This window comes from Mixophyes fleayi, chromosome 5 (assembly GCF_038048845.1).
Source record: "Mixophyes fleayi isolate aMixFle1 chromosome 5, aMixFle1.hap1, whole genome shotgun sequence".
In the NCBI taxonomy this organism is placed as follows: Eukaryota; Metazoa; Chordata; class Amphibia; order Anura; family Limnodynastidae; genus Mixophyes; species Mixophyes fleayi.
The window spans coordinates 120372028-120392746 of NC_134406.1; the positions used below are offsets into that span (position 1 = coordinate 120372028).

General features: G+C 43.4%; 1 protein-coding gene across 1 annotated transcript in view; it reads right to left on the bottom strand.

Annotated features, from left to right (window-relative positions):
- MARCHF6 (membrane associated ring-CH-type finger 6) overlaps window positions 1–20719 on the bottom strand; it is a 211393-nt gene that overhangs the window by 127857 nt on the left and 62817 nt on the right. Inside the window, exons 5-6 of the mRNA XM_075214373.1 lie at window positions 18946–19018; window positions 394–562 (exon numbers count right to left, since the gene is read on the bottom strand). Of these exons, the coding sequence (XP_075070474.1) occupies window positions 394–562; window positions 18946–19018 (242 nt within the window). The remainder of the gene's footprint in view (window positions 1–393; window positions 563–18945; window positions 19019–20719) is intronic.

Genomic DNA, 20719 nt, shown 5'->3' on the forward strand with positions numbered 1-20719 from the left:
ATCACCCTTTCCATAATTTCTGCAACACAATGACCGCGCCACACTAGATAATATTCTGCAGCTGTCATCCATGCTGTAGGACACAACCAATGAAGTCCTGCAGAGGAAAAATGGAAAAGGGACAGGCAATTCATGCTAATCAGGGGACTTGCAAACTTAATTGAATACATGGAGATGGCATCCGCTCTAAGGCGTGACTGTGGAACTCCTGCAGTGCTTCTTACTGAAGCTCAACTTAATGGTAAAAGAATGCCAGGGATATTTTAAGATGCAGGGAGAATCATTTTCAATCCTCAAATTTTAAATAAATTTGTTTGCCAGACATGTTATAACAAATCTAATAGCCATATACTAAATTAGATTTTTACATTTTAACAAAGAAAAAGGCCTTACCTCATTTCGCTGGGCCAAATCATTTAGAGGCTGCAGATGATTTTGCTCAAGCCACTGAGGCGCTCCTCCATGGACTATTTGCTCTCTTAACCAAACAAGACTAATAAATGCACAGAGGGTACATGTAACAACAAAACACCCCTGCAAGCAATCTGCTAATAAATTTTCTCTGAAATAAAAAAAAAAAAAGTAGTGATAAATGTCAGTCAGTCATTAGCTCAATGTACATCATAAGAAATATGTAAGAAACCTATACATGTACAGGTCATTCCATGCCAAATGATCACAACCTCCAACCCGACCATCTCAGATTTTCGAGAAATTTTATAGGATGGTAGATGACAAAGTTCCTTTCATATGTAAAATTTTAGCCCTCAGTGGTAAACGGCGTTCATGCAACAGGGTTGCAAACATGTCAAATAATGTAAAATATATGCTTGCCAGGTCAACTAAAATAAATCATAACTTTACTTCTAATTGTGGTAGAATTTTCACATTGGTCTTGTTTTGAAGCCAAGGGTCCTTAGTTTTCATAAAAAGTTTTATATTTAAATATTGACTTCTACATTTCAAGGTCACATGATCTGACCTTTGACCTCGAATATCTATAAAAAAAAAAAAGTGCACTTTTTGTAATTTTTGGGGACAAAGGATGTTATGCAGTGAAATACAATCTCTCTTTGGTATAAGTTGCATTTTGGGAAGCCTTTGGGAACAGGAGTAAAAAAAAATCTGAAAATTATACATATCACAATCAATGAAATACCTTAACACGTGATTACAAGGTTTTTGTACCATAGAATAATGTATAATGCTGTGTACATCTATCTGAGGAAAAAACTTACAAGTCAGTGCCTCCTCCTCAGCAATGCTTTTCTGTGTTTGGTGTTTTGGGTGCCCACAGCAGGTAGTGTGTAGATTTGTCCAGTTGCAGTCCAAGGATCAACCTTAATGAGAACTTGTTCTCTTGGAATGTCAAAGATGTCTGGCTGATGAGGATACACATATGATGGAGATGGAGCATTGGGATGTAGAAAACGGATGAAAACCTCCTGTAATGTTGCATTCATATTCATGCCACAACCTAACCACCAAGCATCATTATAGACGCAAGTCACAAAAAGAGGATTTTTACTTACCGTAAAATCTATTTCTCTTTCTCCACTGGGGGACACTGCCAGAAATTGGGTATAGTAGTGGGATTGGGAGTTTAGGCACTAAAAACTCTTTGATTTTTACTCCCCTCCTCTGCTATGCCCCTCCTCTCCTAGATACCTCAGTTTTGACTAACCAAGTGTACTATAAGGAGCTGCCCAAAGGGCATAAGAATGTAAATCAAAAACATTCATAATCAGATCGTCTACAGAGCAAGGGAGGGAGCGCAGTGTCCCCCAGTGGAGAAAGAAATAGATTTTACGTAAGTAAAAATCCTCTTTTCTCTCTCCTACCACTGGGGGACACTTCCAGACATTGGGGACATACCAAAGCAGCCTCATGGGAGGGAATGCTCTGGAGCGGCTGCATGTAATACTTTCCTGCCAAAGCTCGCATCAGAAGATGCGAAAGCCTGCAATCTGTAAAACTTTACAAAAGTATGAACAGACGTCCAAGTGGCCGCTTTGCACAGTTGTTCAGCCGAAGCCCCATGGCGTGCCGCCCAGGATGCACCAACAGCCCTGGTCGATTGAGCCCTAAGCGTCTGAGGAACTGGCCGAGAAGCTCGGACATAAGCCAGACTAATAGTGGAAGTAATCCACCGAGCAATAGTCTGTTTAGACGCCGGCCAACCACGCTTCTTGACGTTGTATAAAACAAACAGATGCTTTGTTTTACGAGTAGAGGCTGTGCTGTCCACATTGCACCAGGGAGCCCTAACCACATCCAGTAGATGAAGATCGTAATCAACAGAGTCAGTTGAAGACGACAAATCCGGATGAAATGCTGGAACCACAATCTCCTGGTTGAGATGGAACCTAGACACTGCCTTTGGAACAAAGGAAGGTTTAGTACGTAACACCGCTCTATCTTCATGAAACACCAAAAATGGAGAACTACAACAGAGTGCTGCCAATTCCGACACCCTCCTAGCTGAAGATATAGCTAGAAGAAAAACCGTCTTCCAAGACAGATGGTGCAATTCTGCGGTATGAAGGGGCTCGAATGGAGGAAGACAAAGAGCCCTTAACACTAAATGCAAGTCCCAAGGTTCTACCGGATGAGAAAATGGGGGTTGAATATGAAGGACTCCTTGTAAAAAGGTCTGAACCTCACTCAGAAGTGCCAATTTTCGCTGTAAATAAATTGACAGTATAGACACCAGAACTTTAAGGGAACCCAGTCTGAGTCCCTTATCCAGGCCCTCCTGCAAAAAAGCCAACAGTCTAGACAGGCTAAACCTGGAAGTATGGAAACCCTTGGAATCACACCAAAGGATATAAACCTTCCAGATCCTATGATAAATAGCCGCAGAAGATGACTTTCTTGCCCTAATCATGGTGGCAATAACTCGTGACGAAAAACCCTTAGCCTTAAGAACTAAGGATTCAGCAGCCACGCCGTCAAAGCCAGCCGATCTAAATCGAGATAATGAAGAGGGCCTTGAACTAGCAGGTCTGTGCGCATGGGTAGATGAAACGGCTGATCTGCTGACATTCCCAGAATGTCTGAGAACCACGCCCTGCGAGGCCAATGAGGGGTTACCAAGATCGCCTGAACGCGTTCTCTTTTTAACTTTTTCAGAACGCGAGACAGCATCGGAAAAGGTGGGAACAGATACACCAGCCTGAAGCGCCACGGAATCGCCATGGCGTCTGCTGCGTATGCTCGAGGGTCCCGGGACTTTGCACAATACCGAGGGACCTGACAATTCAGTCTGGAAGCCATGAGGTCTATTTCTGGTAGACCCCATCTCTTAACTAGAAGAGCGAATACCTCTTTGCACAGGGACCACTCCCCTGGATGAACTTTCTCCCTGCTTAGGAAATCGGCTTCCCAGTTGTCCACTCCCGGGATATATACCACCGATATCTGGGGAACGTGATGTTCCGCCCAGATTAGAATCTTGGCAGCCTCTTGCATGACTGCCTTGCTGCGAGTTCCTCCTTGATGATTCAAGTAAGCCACAGCCGTGGCATTGTCTGACTGTATCTGCAGGTGTTTTCCTTCCAGAAACCACTGAGCTTTTAACAGAGTCTTGAGCACAGCTCTCAACTCCAATATGTTTATGGGAAGAGCGGACTCCTGGGGAGACCAGAGTCCCTGAAACCTTAACGGTCCCGTGACTCCTCCCCAACCCGAAAGACATGCGTCCGTGGTCACTAAGGTCCAGGGGCCCGATTTGAGGGTCTGACCTTTGCTTAGCTTGCTCGTGGAGAGCCACCATGTTAATGACAGTCGAGTTAAAGGAGACCGTCGAATGAACTGTCTGTCCAACCGTTCCTGTGACCCCGACCATTTCCGGAGAATTTCCAACTGAAGAGACCGGGTATGAAATTGGGCAAACGGAACTGCCTCGTACACCGACACCATAGTTCCTAGAAGTTTCATGCAGGAGAGCATGGACACTCGAGGACGATCCAATAACACTCTGGTTCTCCGCTGGAGGGCGGTGATCTTTTCCTGAGGAAGGAACACCCTCTGAACCATTGTGTCGAACACCAATCCCAGAAAGCGAATGCGCTGAGCTGGGATGAGAGACGATTTTGGCACATTCAGAATCCACCCATGGTCCTCCAAGAACTCCATTGTGGTCTGAATCTGGCGAGATAAAAGCTCTGCAGACCTCGCCTTTAAAAGAAGGTCGTCTAGATATGGAATTATCGTGACTCCCCTTCGTCTCAGGGTACTTGCCATAACTGCCATGATTTTTGTGAACACTCGAGGAGCAGAGGCCAGACCAAACGGAAGGGCTCTGAATTGAAAATGATCGGAACTTACCACAAACCTCAGGAACCGATGATGCTGTTCCCATATGGGAACGTGTAAATACGCATCCTTTATATCGATGGAAGCTAGAAACTCTCCCTCTTCCATCCCTGCAATGACTGTCCGAAGAGACTCCATTTTGAATCTCTGGACTACCACTTGCTTGGTAAGGACCTGAGATTCAGTATAGGGCGAAATGTTCCGTCCGGCTTCGGAACCAAGAAGAGATTGGAGTAGAACCCCTGACCCCTTTCTGGCCCCGGCACCGGAACCACCACTCCTGCACCCTGAAGCTTCGCCACTGCCTCCAACAGGGCCTGACTTCTGAGGGGACAAGCGGGCACCGGTGAGGAAAGGAACCTTATTGGTGGAAACTGGATTAAGTCTATAACATATCCTTTCGACGCCACTCCTCAAATCCAAGCGTCCGACGTGACTAAACACAACTGGCGCTTGAAGAGAAGAAGCCGTGCCCCCACCACGGGTACCCGCGTGGGGGCCAAGGAGTCATGCTGCAGGTTTTTCACTGGGACGCGACGTTTCCCGTCTGGGAGCGCCCCTACCTCTGCCGCCGCCTCCTCTGGAAACCGCCGGCTGACCCCTTGGTGGGCCGCCACGGCCCTGCGAGAAGGAGCGAAAGGACCGAAACCGAGCTTGACGCGGTTTACGAGAGCCCATAGGAAGAATATTACTCTTCCATCCTGTGGCAACCTCAATCACTTTCTCAAGCTCCGGCCCAAACATAGTGACTCCATCAAAAGGCAGGATTTCCAAGGACCTCTTTGATTCAGCATCCGTCGTCCATGAACATAACCACAGGGAACGTCGTGACGCCATAATAAGGCCGCTATTTCTGGCATTGACTGCTACTGCATCCATGGATGCCTGTCCCATATAATCCGCCGTCTCCTGAATGTGCTCAGCGAGAACCAGGAGATCAGGTAGCGGAGCATTACTTTGGATGGCCGAGATCAACTGCTCTGCCCATATCTGCACCGCCTTATTTGCCCATGCCATTGCCATAGTGGGCCTAAACAAGCTACCGGAAGCCACATATGCGGACCGGAGCGCATTGTCACACTTTTTGTCAGTGGAGTCTTTAAGAGATACTCTCTCCTGGGTAGGAATGGCAGAGGAAGTGGACAACCTGATAATGGGTCTGTCCACCTTAGGAGACGCCTCCCATTTAATACAATCCTCTGTTGAAAGAGGGTAAAAACTCTTAAATCTACCCGGCATAACGAACTGTTTTCCTGGGTTTAACCAAGCGTCCGTCACAATCTGTACCATCTCTGATGACGGTGGGAAAGACATAACCTGAGATTTAGTCCTTTTGAAAATGGAGAAACCTGAGGGAGCCGAGGGTGTAGGGTCAGCAAAACCAAGGCTATGCCTAATACCTAACACCAGGCTTTCAATATTACCCACCGAGGTGGTCATAATACTCAGTGAGTCTTCTTCCTGAGTATCCGAGACTATATTCCCATCCTCATCTGATGGGATATCTGAGCCTGGGCTACGACCCTGGTTTACATCCAGTGAGGCCCTTTTGGCTCTGTGGGAGACTGCAAGTAGGCGATCATCACTATGAGTCAGAGAACTCTGCGAGGATGTGCCTGCAAATTCTGTCTGGTCACTCGCCCCTGCTACATGTGAAGAGCGCTGCCCTGCAGTGAGAGATACCTGAGATTCTGTAACTACATTCTGACGTATCTCTGCAGCCTGTAACATCACCGTAGTAAACTTCTCCATGGTTGCAGCAAAGGATTTAACCCAAGGTGGCTCTACCATGGCTACCGGTGTTTGAGCTGGGGCGGGACGCTCCTGAGATCCGGTCTCACAAGCAGCGCAAAGGGTACCTTTGTCATGCTGTCCTTTTGAAAGTTTTACTTTACACATGGCACAAGTAAAATACAATGCAGACCCTCCAGAGGATCCCCTGTCAGAGGACTCCTTGTTAGACATTACTGGTTAAATACAGTATAAACTGATTATGACTAGACAGAAAAATGATTATTGTCTAAACAGTTAATGTCAGAATACAGCTATACACAATTTGTAGCCAGATCTATATACCCGGGTACAATTTTGCCCCACAGTAACTTATAACCTCCCTCGCTAGGTAGAACAATCAACCATGAATGTTTGTTTGTGCACAAAAACATTTTAAACACAGGATTTAACGATACCAGTCACAGAAGAGGTAAATGAGAGGAGAGAAGCGACATGCAGCTGCTCGGTGTGAGCTAAAGATGGCGACTCCGCTGTGCAGGATCCTGAGAAGTGCGGGAAACGAAGGTCCTCCTCCAGCTCCGCCTTCATCAAAAAAATGTCTGCTCCTCTCTAAGTTACCGAACAGCTCATCTATAATATGGCTGTCGGTAATCTCTCCACAACACGCTTGTTACAGTGCCCAGGTAGAGTGTGCGTCTCTGCCCTCCTCCTGCAGCGCCGCTCTCTATAATAGAGGGAGCGCTAACGGACCCCCGCTGCTCGTTGTCAGGGAGGTGGGGGTATGGAGGAGGGGGCTTGCCGGCTAGTCCGTCGGCAGGGAGAGATGGATCCTGGATCTCCCCCGCGCGACCTATCTCTGTGGCCCGCTGAAGAGGTCTACCTCCGTGGGCACCTAAAGCCCTAATGGCACTATCAACAACTAACAGCTCGTTTCTAGGGGATGAACTACCGGCAAGACTGGTGAAGGAAGACCCGGGCATCAGCCACTTCTTACCTTGCGCGGGGATCAGGGTGAAGGAAGCCCAGGACTATTCACCCTCTCTGGGACTTGGGATCGATCCCCGCGAAGCACCTTAAGAAAAAATAAAATAAAAACGTGAAACACTATCACTAAATAACATATAGGCAGGAGCTTATACTAAACTGGCCTAACTCCTAAGGCACTAAAAAAAACTGAGGTATCTAGGAGAGGAGGGGCATAGCAGAGGAGAGGAGTAAAAATCAAAGAGTTTTTAGTGCCTAAACTCCCAATCCCACTACTATACCCAATGTCTGGCAGTGTCCCCCAGTGGTAGGAGAGAGAAACCTTTAATTCTTCCAAAGGCAACGTTTCATATTAAGTATTTGTTTCCTACACTTCACTGGATGATTCTGTAGAAAACCTCTTCATTATTAAGCCATTTCATGTCCCTGGCATAAAAACATAAAATGTTTGAGTTCCAGGTATCGTCATGCTTCCTCATGTCGGTTGTTCCCACAAGAACACAGTGTTTGGGACGCAGAGAGGCAAAATTTGAAAAACCCACTTTTATATTAAGATGTGATTGTTTGAAGTGTTCATACACTTCTGAAAGGTTATTCAAAATTAGCCTCTTTTGTTTGTGACAGTAAGAAGTGGTGGTACCAAACACAAAGTCTCTCTTACCATGCATAATCATGCTGACATTACCACTGCAGTAGAGGTTCAATGTATCATCATCAGTTTTTTATATAGCGCCTCCGGTTTCCTTCCACACTTTTGGAGTGTGGGAGGAAATCGGAGCACCCGGAGGAAACCCACACAAGCACAGGGAGAACATAAAAACTCCACACAGATAAGGTCATGGTCGGGAAGTGAACTCATGACCCCAGTGCTGTAAGGCAGAAGTGCTAACCACAAGGCCACTGTGCTGCCCTGGTTCCAAGCTTTTACCAGGTCTAGGAGTTGGCAATGACAAAATGCCAAACTCTCGTACCAATTGCTTTGCTTTTCTTGTTATATAGTTACTTGCTTGAGGAAATTGTTGTTCTATTTTTCTAATACTCCAGTCTTTTGGAAGAAGCGTCAAAATAACACTTACAACTTTTTGTGATCTCTTCAAATGTTTCTTTATGTTGTTGTAATATGACACCATCACTACATTGACTATTTTTAGGCACAGGTTCCTCAGCCAGAATATGGAATATATTATTTGTGACTAGATCACTTATAAGTAACTTATGGTATAAATATATTTAAAGGAAATAGCACAGGGTACTTATTTATATAATTGCAAATGCACTTATTTTTTGATATTGTGTATATTGGTAATAGAAATCTTTATTTTTGAGACCAGGGAAGAAACTAGTTTTGATTTAACCTTGCTAGAGGAAATTCATTATTTCTGATGTATATATCCGATACAATAAGCCTTTGTTTAGGAAGTTTTTTGTGTATCTGTGTATCTGTGTATCTTGGTGTGAGAAAATGCCTTGTTTGGGGTTTTGCAACTTTTCTTAGGGAGTTATTTTTTTGGGAGGAAATGTGTATTCTGCAACACTTGGAAAGAAAGCACCCATGTTAATCTCATGTTAATTAGACCTTTTAATGTGAGAGTCCAATACCCCTTAAGGGAAAGGAAGGGGTAATTAGACTTGCTGTCAGATGTCCACTGTGTCCAAAATAAGAAGCAGGAAATCACAGCAAGGTTATGGGATATCACAGATAAGCGTAAATATATTAGCTTTGCATTGCATGTAAATCCATGCCTGGGTAAACAAATTGCAACCCGATTCTAAAAATAGCCTGTGAGGCGGTGTCTAAAACTGCATAAAGAGAGCCTTTGTACACTGAAATGTATCAATCTGATGTTCCATCTGACCTGACCACCACAGATACCTTTAAACAGCGGGAATGACCTTGTCAGGACACTTGATGGAAATAAACATCACTCTCTGCTTCAAGACCCTGCTAGACAACTTCTTCAATATTGCTGTAATCCTGTAACCTACAGATTAGACCCTAAATCTAATCCATCCTCCAGCTGTTCTGAATTTTGGACCCAGCTCCTAGTACCACCGTTCTGCCCGCTACCCAGCAGTTCTGGACAGTGCGATAGGCCAGGGGGGATCCGTCTACAGCACATTGATCCATAGTAAGCGGTCAGAAGTACCAGCACAGTAGTAAACATGCTCCCATACTGCTTTAAATTTCATTTAATGACTGCAAAGCTGATTCAATCATGCAAGTTGCCACTTCTGTGTCATTTTCCTCAATTGTGCTCGATCCTTTCTCAGCAGCTAAAGACTCCCTTTTAATTAGTGTCCTACAGTTATCAGAAATCATTTGAGCACTATTGACATGTGGCAATATTTCAATTATCCATGGTAGAACCTGCCTTATTTGTTTTCTTCTGCTGCTGTGTCCTTTAATATCAAATGTGTTGCAGCATTGAGTCTTAATGTACTTATCCATTTGTCACGCTCTTGATCAAACTACCACTATTCACTGTTAAACTGTATTAGATAAACAGTTTTAGACCTTGTATCACTAGTTCTCAATGCAGAAGCTGCAGTCAGACTGAGAAGAACACACCGACACCGCACGACAAATCTGAACTCGTCAATTGCATGGTTAGTGCAAAAGGGGGTTCAACTGCCGTACTTAATATTTGTTTTTACTCCTGTTCCCAAAGGCTTCCCAAAGTGAAGCTTATACCAAAGAGATATTGTATTTAGCTACACAACATACTGTGTGTACAAAAAAATGAAACATACACTTTTTTAGATATTCAAGGTGAAAGGTCAAATCATGTGACCTTGAAATGTAGAAGTCAATATTTAAATATAAAACTATTTTTTATTTTGCTTCAAAACAAGACCAACATGAAAGCTCTACCGGAATTAGAAGCAAAGTTATGATTAGTTTTAGAGACCTGGAAAGCGTAAATTTTTGATTTTTTTTGTCATGTTTGCAACCCTGTTGCATGAACACCGTGCATCACTGAGGGCTAAAATTTTACATATGAAAGTTACTTTATGTCGTCTAAGCAAAACAAAAATCTGAGATGGTCGGGTTGAAAAAATATTTTTTTTGTGATGATTTGGCATGGAATGACCCGTACATAGAATAGCTCCACATTTATTTTATTTAACCAATCTAAATTCTGTATTAGTATTTAGGCAGGCTTAACTGCAAGCCGAAGTCTAAAGTGTGTACAAATCCCTAGAGCATACTATAACAGCCCTGTTAAATTTGGTTCCTGTCAACCTGGTCACTGTACACAGTGTTATACAGAGTAAACGCTGTATAAAAGTGCTTCTGCGCTGATAAAATGAAAATCCCTTGATCTCACAATTGCGACATTATCAGGTATTTTCCTCAGTGAGAGGAGGAATGTGGCCAAAAGTTTTGAGATGGTAAGTTGCATATACTACAGAATGTCATTGTGATCAGATGAATTGCAATTAATTTCAAAGTCCCTCTTTGCCATGACAATGTACTTTATCCCAAAAATAACATTTCCACTGCATTTCAGCCCTGCCACAAAAGGACCAGGTGACATCAGGTCAGTGATTCTCTCGTTAACACAGGTGAGAGTGTTGACGAGGACAAGGCTGGAGATCACTGTCATGCTGATTGAGTTAGAACAACAGACTGGAAGCTTTAAAAAGGAGGGTGGTGCTTGAAATCATTGTTCTTCCTCTGTTAACCATGATTATCTGCAAGGAAACACGTGCAGTCATCATTGCTTTGCACAAAAAGGGCTACCCAGGCAAGGACATTGCTGCTTGCAAGACTGTACTCAAATCAACCATTTATCTGATCATCAAGAACTTCAAGGAGAGAGGTTCAATAGTTGTGAAGAAGGCTTCAGGTCGCCCAAGAACGTCCAAGCAAGCACAAGGACTGTCTCCTAAAGTTGTTTCAGCTGCGGGATCGGGGCACCACCAGTGCAGAGCTTGCTCAGGAAAGGCAACAGGCACGTGTGAGTGCATCTCCACGCACAGTGAGGCAAAGCCTTTTGGAGGATGGCCTAGTTTCACGAAGACCAACAAAGAAGCCACTTCTTTCCAGGAAAAACATCAGGGACAGACTGATATTCTGGAAAAGGTACAGACATTGGACTGCTGAGGACTGGGGTAAAGTAATTTTCTCTAATGAATCCCCTTTCAGATTGTTTGGGGTATCCGGAAAACCGCTTGTCCGGAGAAGGAAAGTTGAGCGTACCATCAGTCCTGTTTCATGCCAACAGTAAAGCCTCCTGAGACCATTTTTTGACACTTATGAAGTGCTTGTAATTTTACTCTAGTATACCATAGCAACATCTGACAAAAAGTTCTAAAAACAATAAAGCAGCAAACTTTTTGAAAACCAATACTTGTGTAAATCTCAAAACATTTGCCCATGACTATAGTCTTTTTCATGTCTGTCAGTATTTTGAAATCTAATATAATGCATAAAATAAAAATATTAAATACTTTTTTCATAGTTGATTGGGGACACCTGATACATTGGGGTATATTGTCCATCAGATGTGTGGCCACTTTAAATCTTCAACAGTTGTCTGTAACTCCTCTTTCTCCCCCTCTCTCTTGCAAGGATCTATATGGTTACCCAAGCCCCACAGAAACAGAGGGAAACAAACAGAAAGGGATGAAATCAACCTCCTGAACAAAAACAAAACATGTCACACAAAGGAGAACCCAGAGTGTAAAGAGTGGGCGCACAATGTCTCCAAATGCACTAAGAAAAAAGGATTTAAAGGAAGTGTAAAAATCCAATTTTCTAAGGCATCCATTGGGTGACACCGGTTGAATTGGGGACATCCCAGAACTGCCATCTAGGATGGAAACGCTTAGAAGAAACAGTGCAAAACAGCTTTGTCCCAAAGAAGTCATGTCTGGATGTAAACACTTTAAACTTGTAAAATCTGGTAAAAGTATATACAGAGGACCAGGAAGTCATCTGACACAGTTGCTCAGCTAAGGCTCCATGCAGGGCCATCCAAGAAGCACTCACAGATGGGGATTCAATTGGCCGTGTTACTGTAAAAAGTAACATGGCCTGCGCACTATTATCGATATTATGGTATTAGTGTGCGGAACGATCAATAATACGGTAATTTCAACGGTTAAATTTACCATATTAATGGTAATACACTTATCGTGGTGGTATTCTGGGGGGGAATTGTGCCCAAATTATGTAGAAACCACCTTCAGCTCTTGAAGCAGAGATCCCACAGGAGGGAAATAAGAGGGTTGTATGTGAAGTTCACTCTGCAAAAATTTCGGAACAACCAGTAATAGAGTCAGTCTTTTTTGAAAGAATACAGAGCAGACACCTGAAACCTAAAAGAGCTAAGGTGCAGACCAGCATCCAACGTCTCCTGTAAACACATAAAGCAACCGTGATAAATTAAAAGAAGAGGTAGGAAACCCCTTTCTCGTACCTATGTTTTTCAAACGCTGAAATTTTCCAGCGAAAACCAGCTTCCAAGCATGAAGCACGATTTGCACTACACACCCAAGAAACTGCCCTTGACTTATAATATCTGGTCCACGCAGTAGACGCTACAACAATCCAACTGCCATGGAGAGAATGTCAGTGTACCAGGCCCTTTGAGGCCAATCTGGAGCTACCAGAATGACCGTGAGTCCATTCATCAGGCTGAAGAGTCTGTCTGCACAGAAGGTATGCCTCCCAATTTTCCACCTGTGGGATGAAGACTGGCACAAATGAATGAACGGCTAATTTGACCAACTGAACATTTTTGTATGTCTCTCACAACACTAAAAGACTTCTGGCGCCAGCCTGGTAGTTGAGATATGCCATAGCTGGGGCACTGTCTAATTGCATCCTCATTGCCTTTACACTCAACAGATGCTCTGTGCTTACCAAAGCATGAAGCACTGTTTGCGGTTCCAACACACTGAATGGAAAGCTTGAATAGCTCCAAGGTCCAAAGACAATGAAATGTGTGTGAAGAGTTACAGCCACCTAATCCCGAAGGCTGGTGTCAGTAAATCACCAAAGTCAAATCCCATATTGAGAATGGACAAAGTCTGCAGAGATTCTCCTTCTGCAGCCACCAAATGAGCGACTGAAGTCCTACAGCCTAAAGACACCCTACCATTTTTTGTAATGCATATGTTGTCTGGCAGTAGGAACACACGGTTTCCAGGTGTTGATAAAAACAAAAACAAAAATATCATCCACTGTGACAATCATTTTGGACTTCTTATAGTTCAGAAACAAAGCATGGGATTCCAGAGTCAGTACAGTCATCTGCACACGGGACAGAAGCACTGTGGCTGGATCAGTTATAAATAACTTATTGTATAAATTTATTTAAAGGTAACAGCGCAGGGCGCCAGTTTGTATCATTGCAATGTGCTGATTTTTATTATGCTGTGTGCATATTTTTTTTTTTTATAGGAAATGTATTCATTGATGACAGAGCCAGAGAAAGTTACAAACCAAAAACAAATCTTTGTTGGAGGTAATCTCAAATTAGACATATGTGGGGAGAGAGTCTGTTTTGCTGATAGCAGGAAATGCTAAGTAAGTCTTTCATGTGAAGTGACAGATAAGCCTGAAGAACCGGCAGGGCATCCTTACTTGTGTGCAGGTCCTGTTAGACGGATAGGAAACCTACCAATGTAAACCGCACATATTAGTGTGAATTTTTTTTAAGTATAAATTGCATTTAAATCCATGTTTGGAGAAACATACTGCATCATTATACTTGGGGTCAGAAAATAGTTCAGGGGGCTGGCTTACCCCCCTGCGATGCTGTGTCCAAAACTGTATCAGCATTGGTTTGTACTGAAATGTGTAATTATTTATTCAACCCTTTTGATCACTGGTACCTTAAACCAGTGTGAACTGTCCTTGTCAGGACACTAGAGCGAATAAACATCACTTGCTTCAAGATCCTGCTTTGACAACTTCTTCCCTTCTGTATTTCCAGCGACCTACAGATTAGACCCAAATCTAATCCGTTTCTGGCTGTTCTGAGGTTTGGACCCAGCTTTCCGGTGCTACCGCTCTGCCAACTACCCAGCAGCTCTGGCCAATGTGATAGGCCAGGGGAAATCCATCCACAGCAACCCTGATCTATAAGGCGAGTTCAGGGGTACCAGCCAAGGTGCACCAGCAAGGGGGTACACTAGCAGCGACAGTTACACAGAAGGAACGCCATTCTGGATGCCGTGAAGGAGTCCAGTGGTGGCAGCAGCTTTAGCCCCTTCTACTGCAGTTAGAGGAAGCATTTGGGATAAAGAAAGGGAAAGGAGGCAAAGTAAGCTCAGCCGGTTCCCAGTAACAACAGACAGGGTGGCATAGGCGGTCTATTCTGTCACAAGCACAAACATCAACTCTACCTTGATGAGAAGTAGAGAGTGATTGTCAATCGCTTGGAACTCAAGAGAGAAGATAAGCGCTTGGTGAAGACTCTTGGTGCCATGGCAAGCCCAAAGGAAAGAGCCCAGAACTGGAAATTATCGGACTGAGCAGCAAACCAGATAGGAACATGCAAATATACGTCCCTGATTTCCGAAGCCACCAAGAACTTGTCACGGTACATGCTGTGTATCAAGGATTTCAAGGACTTCATCTTGAACTTGGGCACCCGAAGCTGGGTTTTAGATTTTAGATTGATAATGGGTCTGCATAAACTGATGGACTTCACCAAAAAGAAGTTGGAGTAAAATCCCAAACCTTTTTTGATGATATGGGATTGAAAGCACCACTCCAGAGGAAATCAGGGAGCGGATAGCCTCTTCCCCAGTTTGCAGGAAACCCTGTGGTAATAATTGTCTGTATGCGGGATCTGAGGAGATTGAACATATAGCCCTGATTGTGAAAACACCTGTCTAGGGTGTCCCCACGTGGGTACAAACCGCTCAGGCAAATAATTAGGTAAAATGTGTGGTTTATTTGTGTAAATACACACGAAACATAAAACTAATAGCACCACAATAATATTAGCAAATTACAGTCATAAGATTAACTGCTAGCTAAGCCCTAGTTGGTAGTTTCCTTGTGTAGTGCTTAGTCTTCAGCCTGAGACTCTCCACTGACAGCAAGTTTCGAACTTATGTAGTTCTACTGCTAGTTAACGCAGACAGATCTTCAGGGTCTCCTAACCTGGGATATCAAATCACATAGCATCCTGCCCACAACCTGTAGTCACTGACGAATCCTCAGATGCTGCAAACCAGAGGTCTCACGTTTTCTCAGTTGTCCTCCCTCATGCTATACCCTAGTTACACTATTGTCCACATAGAAGGTGTCAAAGTTTGACAAGGGCTGGAGACGAGATAGTTTTCTGCAAACAATAGATCTGCTGTTAATCTAATCACAATCACCCTGAGATAACAGGATTTACCAATTAATGTAGCAGACACATTGTATTCCTGTCTGCATACACATACAGGGAGGCTTTGCAAAACTTTGTTACATATTTAAATACTTAAATATATTGCTTAATATTTAGGAACCATCTTGGACACAATTGTTCCAGATATAAAATACTCCCTACAGTTAACTACAACATGGCAATTTAAAGTGACGCAGGGAATACAGAAGCTGAGCCAACATCCTAGCTACATTAGCTACAATACACTGGCACTAGCACTAAATAGTATGCACATATGAGGACTACAAAACAAACTGAAAATAGCTACATTCAGTGTCTAATACTTCTAATCTAATAATCATGTTTATACCTTAAAATACACTTTAGAGACATCTGCAAGGCATGCTGGATTCATATAATAATGCAGGTACATCAAAATACATTTCTCCCTTTTGACTGGGGCATTAAATGCAACACATTTCTACAAAAATAAAGTCTATGATGAGGGGACCAGGGATATGATGTAGGTCTAACTCATCCCCTATTAGTGTGAGACACTAGGTACAGTTTGCATGACTCGCTCCTCACACCAATCCATAGTTCCGTTCACACATGTATATGTGGTAAAATGGAATCACTGATCCTAAAAGAAATGAAGACAGGCTCCTACCCACAGCAGTTCCTGAGTGGGCAGAAAGTCAATCATGTCTTTAGCTTGTCCGAAGGCTTGGCTGCTGGACGACTAGTTCTACCTATTTGCATACCTCCTCCTAGGAGCAGAAAATTACCCTCTGGTATGCAGACTCCTCATTCTCCCAGAGAACCAGAAAGAGTGAAATATGGAAAATTTGGACTTGACAGCATTAACGGGAAGGAAAGCATGCTTACCTCCTGTAATTGATGTCATCAAACTGTGACCCAAACAAAACACCTGCCGAGAAAGGAAGTGACTCAAATCCTCTTGGACTCCACATCAGCCTCCCAGACCTAAAGTCAAAGGCTCAATGTGAGGAAACGAAAGGACCCTTAACCCCTATTAGTGTAACAAACAAGGTACAGTTTGGGTCACGAGTTACTATAAATTGTTATCCCTAGTTCCCTCATCACACACTTGAATAATATACAGGGTAATTCAAAAGTCGCAGTACACACTTTTATTTCAAAAACTCTACAGGAAATTGGGAAACCTGAATACTCCAGTAAGGTATGGGTGACGTGGTCTATCTTTTACGGTATGTACCAAACATGGGCGCCATCTTGAAATCGGCCAATCGGCCCAATTCCTGTAGAGTTTTTGAAATAAAAGGGTGTACTGCGACTTTTGAATCACCCTGTAGAAAGTGTATTATAGTTAATGCCCAGTCAATATAGCCAAATATTTTATATATTCAGTTATTTTTCAAATTTGCCTGCATTTTGTATTGTGCAAAGTACCGTATTGCTGCATTCACATATTTTTTTTTTTTTTCAAACACTCAGAGAACACCCAGTTGCTTACATTGCGCAGCTGAGCAAATAAATAGACCATCCACCCAGACATTTTTGATAGACTCACACTTCTAAAGAGACCATTGTGTTCAAGATGGCTCTTTATTTCTTAGCTAAAACATGTTTAATTTACTAATTAATTATATTGCAAAGTCCCCTGTGTGTGTATGCAGACATGCGAATACAATATGTCTGCTACAATAATTAGCACTTTGCTCTCCTTCTGGGAGGAATAGTCAGACTCCATCTCCACAGGTTTAGATGTCACCACACTCCCGTACTTACGCAAAGTGGCTGGCGTGGCGGATGCCAACACAATTTCTAAAGACAAGGAAACCTTAACCAGGTCCTGAACTGTAGTTGCCAGACTTTTGGCCCAAGCCAGCTTTTCAAATACCACCGCCTTGGCTTGGCCTTAGGGAAAACGGAACTACCAAACTCACTGAAGAGCTGGAAGGAATCAGGAAAGATCCCCCTAACGGAAATGGGCAAGCTAAGAAAGCTCACAAATAGAACTGGCTGAATACCTAGCCTACCCTGGCTGGAAACCAGAGCATCGGATTCACTGGTTGTTTGCACACCAAGTATCCTCACCTTCTGTTTAGAAGGCAATTTGGAGTTGTATCAGGTAAACTTAAGTCATAGAAGTAATACCAGTCTTAGCACTGAAGGATCTCCCCTTATTCAACTGGGCAGACAGAGGGAAAACAAAATCAGAAAGTATAGAAGCAGCACACAATCAAAAAAAACAGTGGGGGGCCTGCAATACAGCCCAATAGCTAAAGCAATCAGAGGGATTATCCACTCAAACCAACCCTAAAGACCTGGTACCATATAGATTTAAGGAACAGAGTGCTGGAGATCCAAAATGGAAGAGTGTGTGTGTGTGTGTACCAAGGAGGAAGTGCTAAGAGGGGTAAAAATCCCCTTCCCCAGAGCCCAAAACTAGATTGGCAGCTGGCCAAAAGGACAGATACCTCTACCAAACCAGTGCCTAATTGGGTCAAACAACTAAGTAACTCTGATTTGACCAAGGCTCATGAGGAGAGAAGCATCTCCCCCTCTAACAGAGGCACAATCCAAACATAGAGCCCACTGCAAGTTTGCCTACATTTCCTCTCACAGCACTGTATAGGGAGTGGGTTATAATCGCCAACTGCAACACCTCAGGTGCGTGCCAAAGCCACGGCTGCTATCTCGCAGCCGCTACACAGAAATACTGGTCACTGCCTGTGACCAGCTCCCCTGGAGGTATCAAGCATTAGATGTAGTGGAGGCACCCTCTCTCTACCCCCAATCCCTCGCTTATAGCAGCACACAGTCATTCTGTGAGCTGTCCTACATCCTGCTGCCATCGCAGACCCTGGCTCCAAGGCTTTACAGCTTGTATGGTTCTGTATAAGTAAATAAAACAAACTAAAAGATAAACCTAAAACATTATGATAATGCTGCTAAAGTAGCCCTAGCAAAAAAACTCCACTTGTACTGCCGGGCACTTAAACAAAACTGAGATCATTACAGGTAAGGGGTATAAAGGGGAAGGCATTACAGAGAACTAAGATTTAAAGTTCCAGCACATCTGGATACTCAATGTACTCAGTGACTCCCAATAGATGTCAGAGTCAAAAGAAACAATTACTGTAAAGTATTACTTTAAAAAAAAAAAACGATTGTTCTAAATCAAAATGTACGTTCACTCATATTACAGAGAGGGAGTGGTCAAAGTTGGTTGAAAAGAACAAAGCAACATTAATACATGGTCGTAAAGTGGTTAATGCAGTTTTAGTTGAATGTAAATTCTCAAAAAAAATTAATGCAGCACATAAGAGTATAAAACATATGCCATACTAAAACAATGTAGCAAAATCTAGTGCACTCAATCTCCATAACTGTTCAAGAGCTGTGCTGTTCATAATAAAAAAAAAAAAAGAGCATAACATTTGCTGAAAAAGACAGAAGTTTTACCTTATTCCAAACAGTTACAGGACTAAAACTGCAGTTGCTTTTTTTTTTTTTTTTTTTTTTTTTTAAAAATCGCATAAAAGTTTTTCTTCCAACAGAGCAATGACATGACATCCTTACTTACGTAGACAGCATATCTAAAGGCAGGGTCAAAAGTGAGCTCACAGAGCCAGTAAACAAGCACTTGTAAATACGACCTAGGGAGAAAAACAAAATATATACTTGACCGCCTAATATGTTTTCTCAAATACAAGTGTAGAATCAATAAGTGCATTATAATATATATTTTCGATTTAGATATATATTCCACCCCCCCCCCACCCGTATCAATTATTTCTAAAGCGCATACATACATATTAAAACAGCATTTAACAGAGAAAATGTAATTCACATCTGTCCCTACCCTAATGTAATGTGCAAACTCCATGCAAATAGTGTCTTGGCTTGGATTGAACCCATGACCCCAGTAGTGTATGGAAGGAATGTGTATATTATATCTATATCTATCACAAACAATAAAACCACTGACAAGTGAAGGGAATAACATTGGTGATCTTGTTACAATGGCCCTGTCAAGGTGTGGGATATATTAGGCAACAAGTGATAAGACAGTTCTTGAAGCTGATGTGCTGGAAGCAGGAAAAATGGGCAAGCATAAGGATCTGAGCAACTGACAAGGGCCAAATTGTGATGGCTAGACGTCAGTATCAGAGCATCTCCAAAACTGCAGGAATAGTAGGGTGTTCCTAGTATGCAGTGGTTAGTAACTACTAAAATTGGTCCAAGAAAGGACAACCAGTTAACACGGCGGTTTCCAAACTGTGCGCCGCGGCTCCCTTGCGCTGTCACTGGGGTGCCGCGGGCCAGCCCTAGAAAAAAAGAAAGCAAACAGAAACGCTTGGACCCTGAAGCCTCCTCTCTCCTGCAGCTGTCACTGAATATCGACGTCAGTGACAGCTGCGCGAGAGGAGGCTGCAGGGTCCTAGCGCCGCGCGGATTGGTAAGTTTCTGTTTGCTTTCTTTTTTCTAGGGCTGGCGCGGGCCAGAGGAGGGGCGACAGCGTGAGAGAGGGCAGAGGAGGGGCGACAGCGTGAGAGAGGGCAGAGGAGGGGCGACAGCGTGAGAGGGGCGACAGCGCCTGGATGCAGAGGGGGCAGAGTGTCTGGATGCAGAGGGGGCAGAGTGTCTGGATGCAGAGGGGGCAGAGTGTCTGGATGCAGAGGGGGCAGAGTGTCTGGATGCAGAGGGGGCAGAGTGTCTGGATGCAGAGGGGGCAGAGTGTCTGGATGCAGAAGGGCATTTTTGCATACAACTAAATAAGTATTTCTGTCGTGACCTAAATACTTATTACAATTTTTTGACCCAACTACTTCTAAAACAGGACTGCTCAGTAATTATTTTGGAGGGGTGCTTGAAAAAAATTTGGAGACTCTAAGGGTGCCGCGAACTGCAAAAGTTTGGGAACCACTGGGTTAACAGTTGACAGGGACAAGGTCACCCAAAGGGCATTGAAATGCTTGGTGAGCAACGGCTAGCCAGTCTGGTCCAATCCCACAAAAGAGCACAAATTGCTGAAAAAGTTAATGCTGGCTATGATAGAAAAGTGTCAGAAAGCACAGTGCATTTCAGCTTGCGTAATCGCAGACTGGTCAGAGTGGTCATGTTAACCCATGTCCAAAACCACCAACAATTGATAAGTGAGCACCAGAACTGGACCATGGAGCACTGGAAAAAGGTGGCCTGGTCTGAAGATTCACATTTTCTTTCACATCATGTGGACAAGTAAAGGAGTTAACCACAACAAGTTATTAAATTAATAATCAATCATAAAACATCCCCTAATTTACTGGTTATACAGTTTGATCCAATATTCTGTAATATATCTGTGACAGAATGGA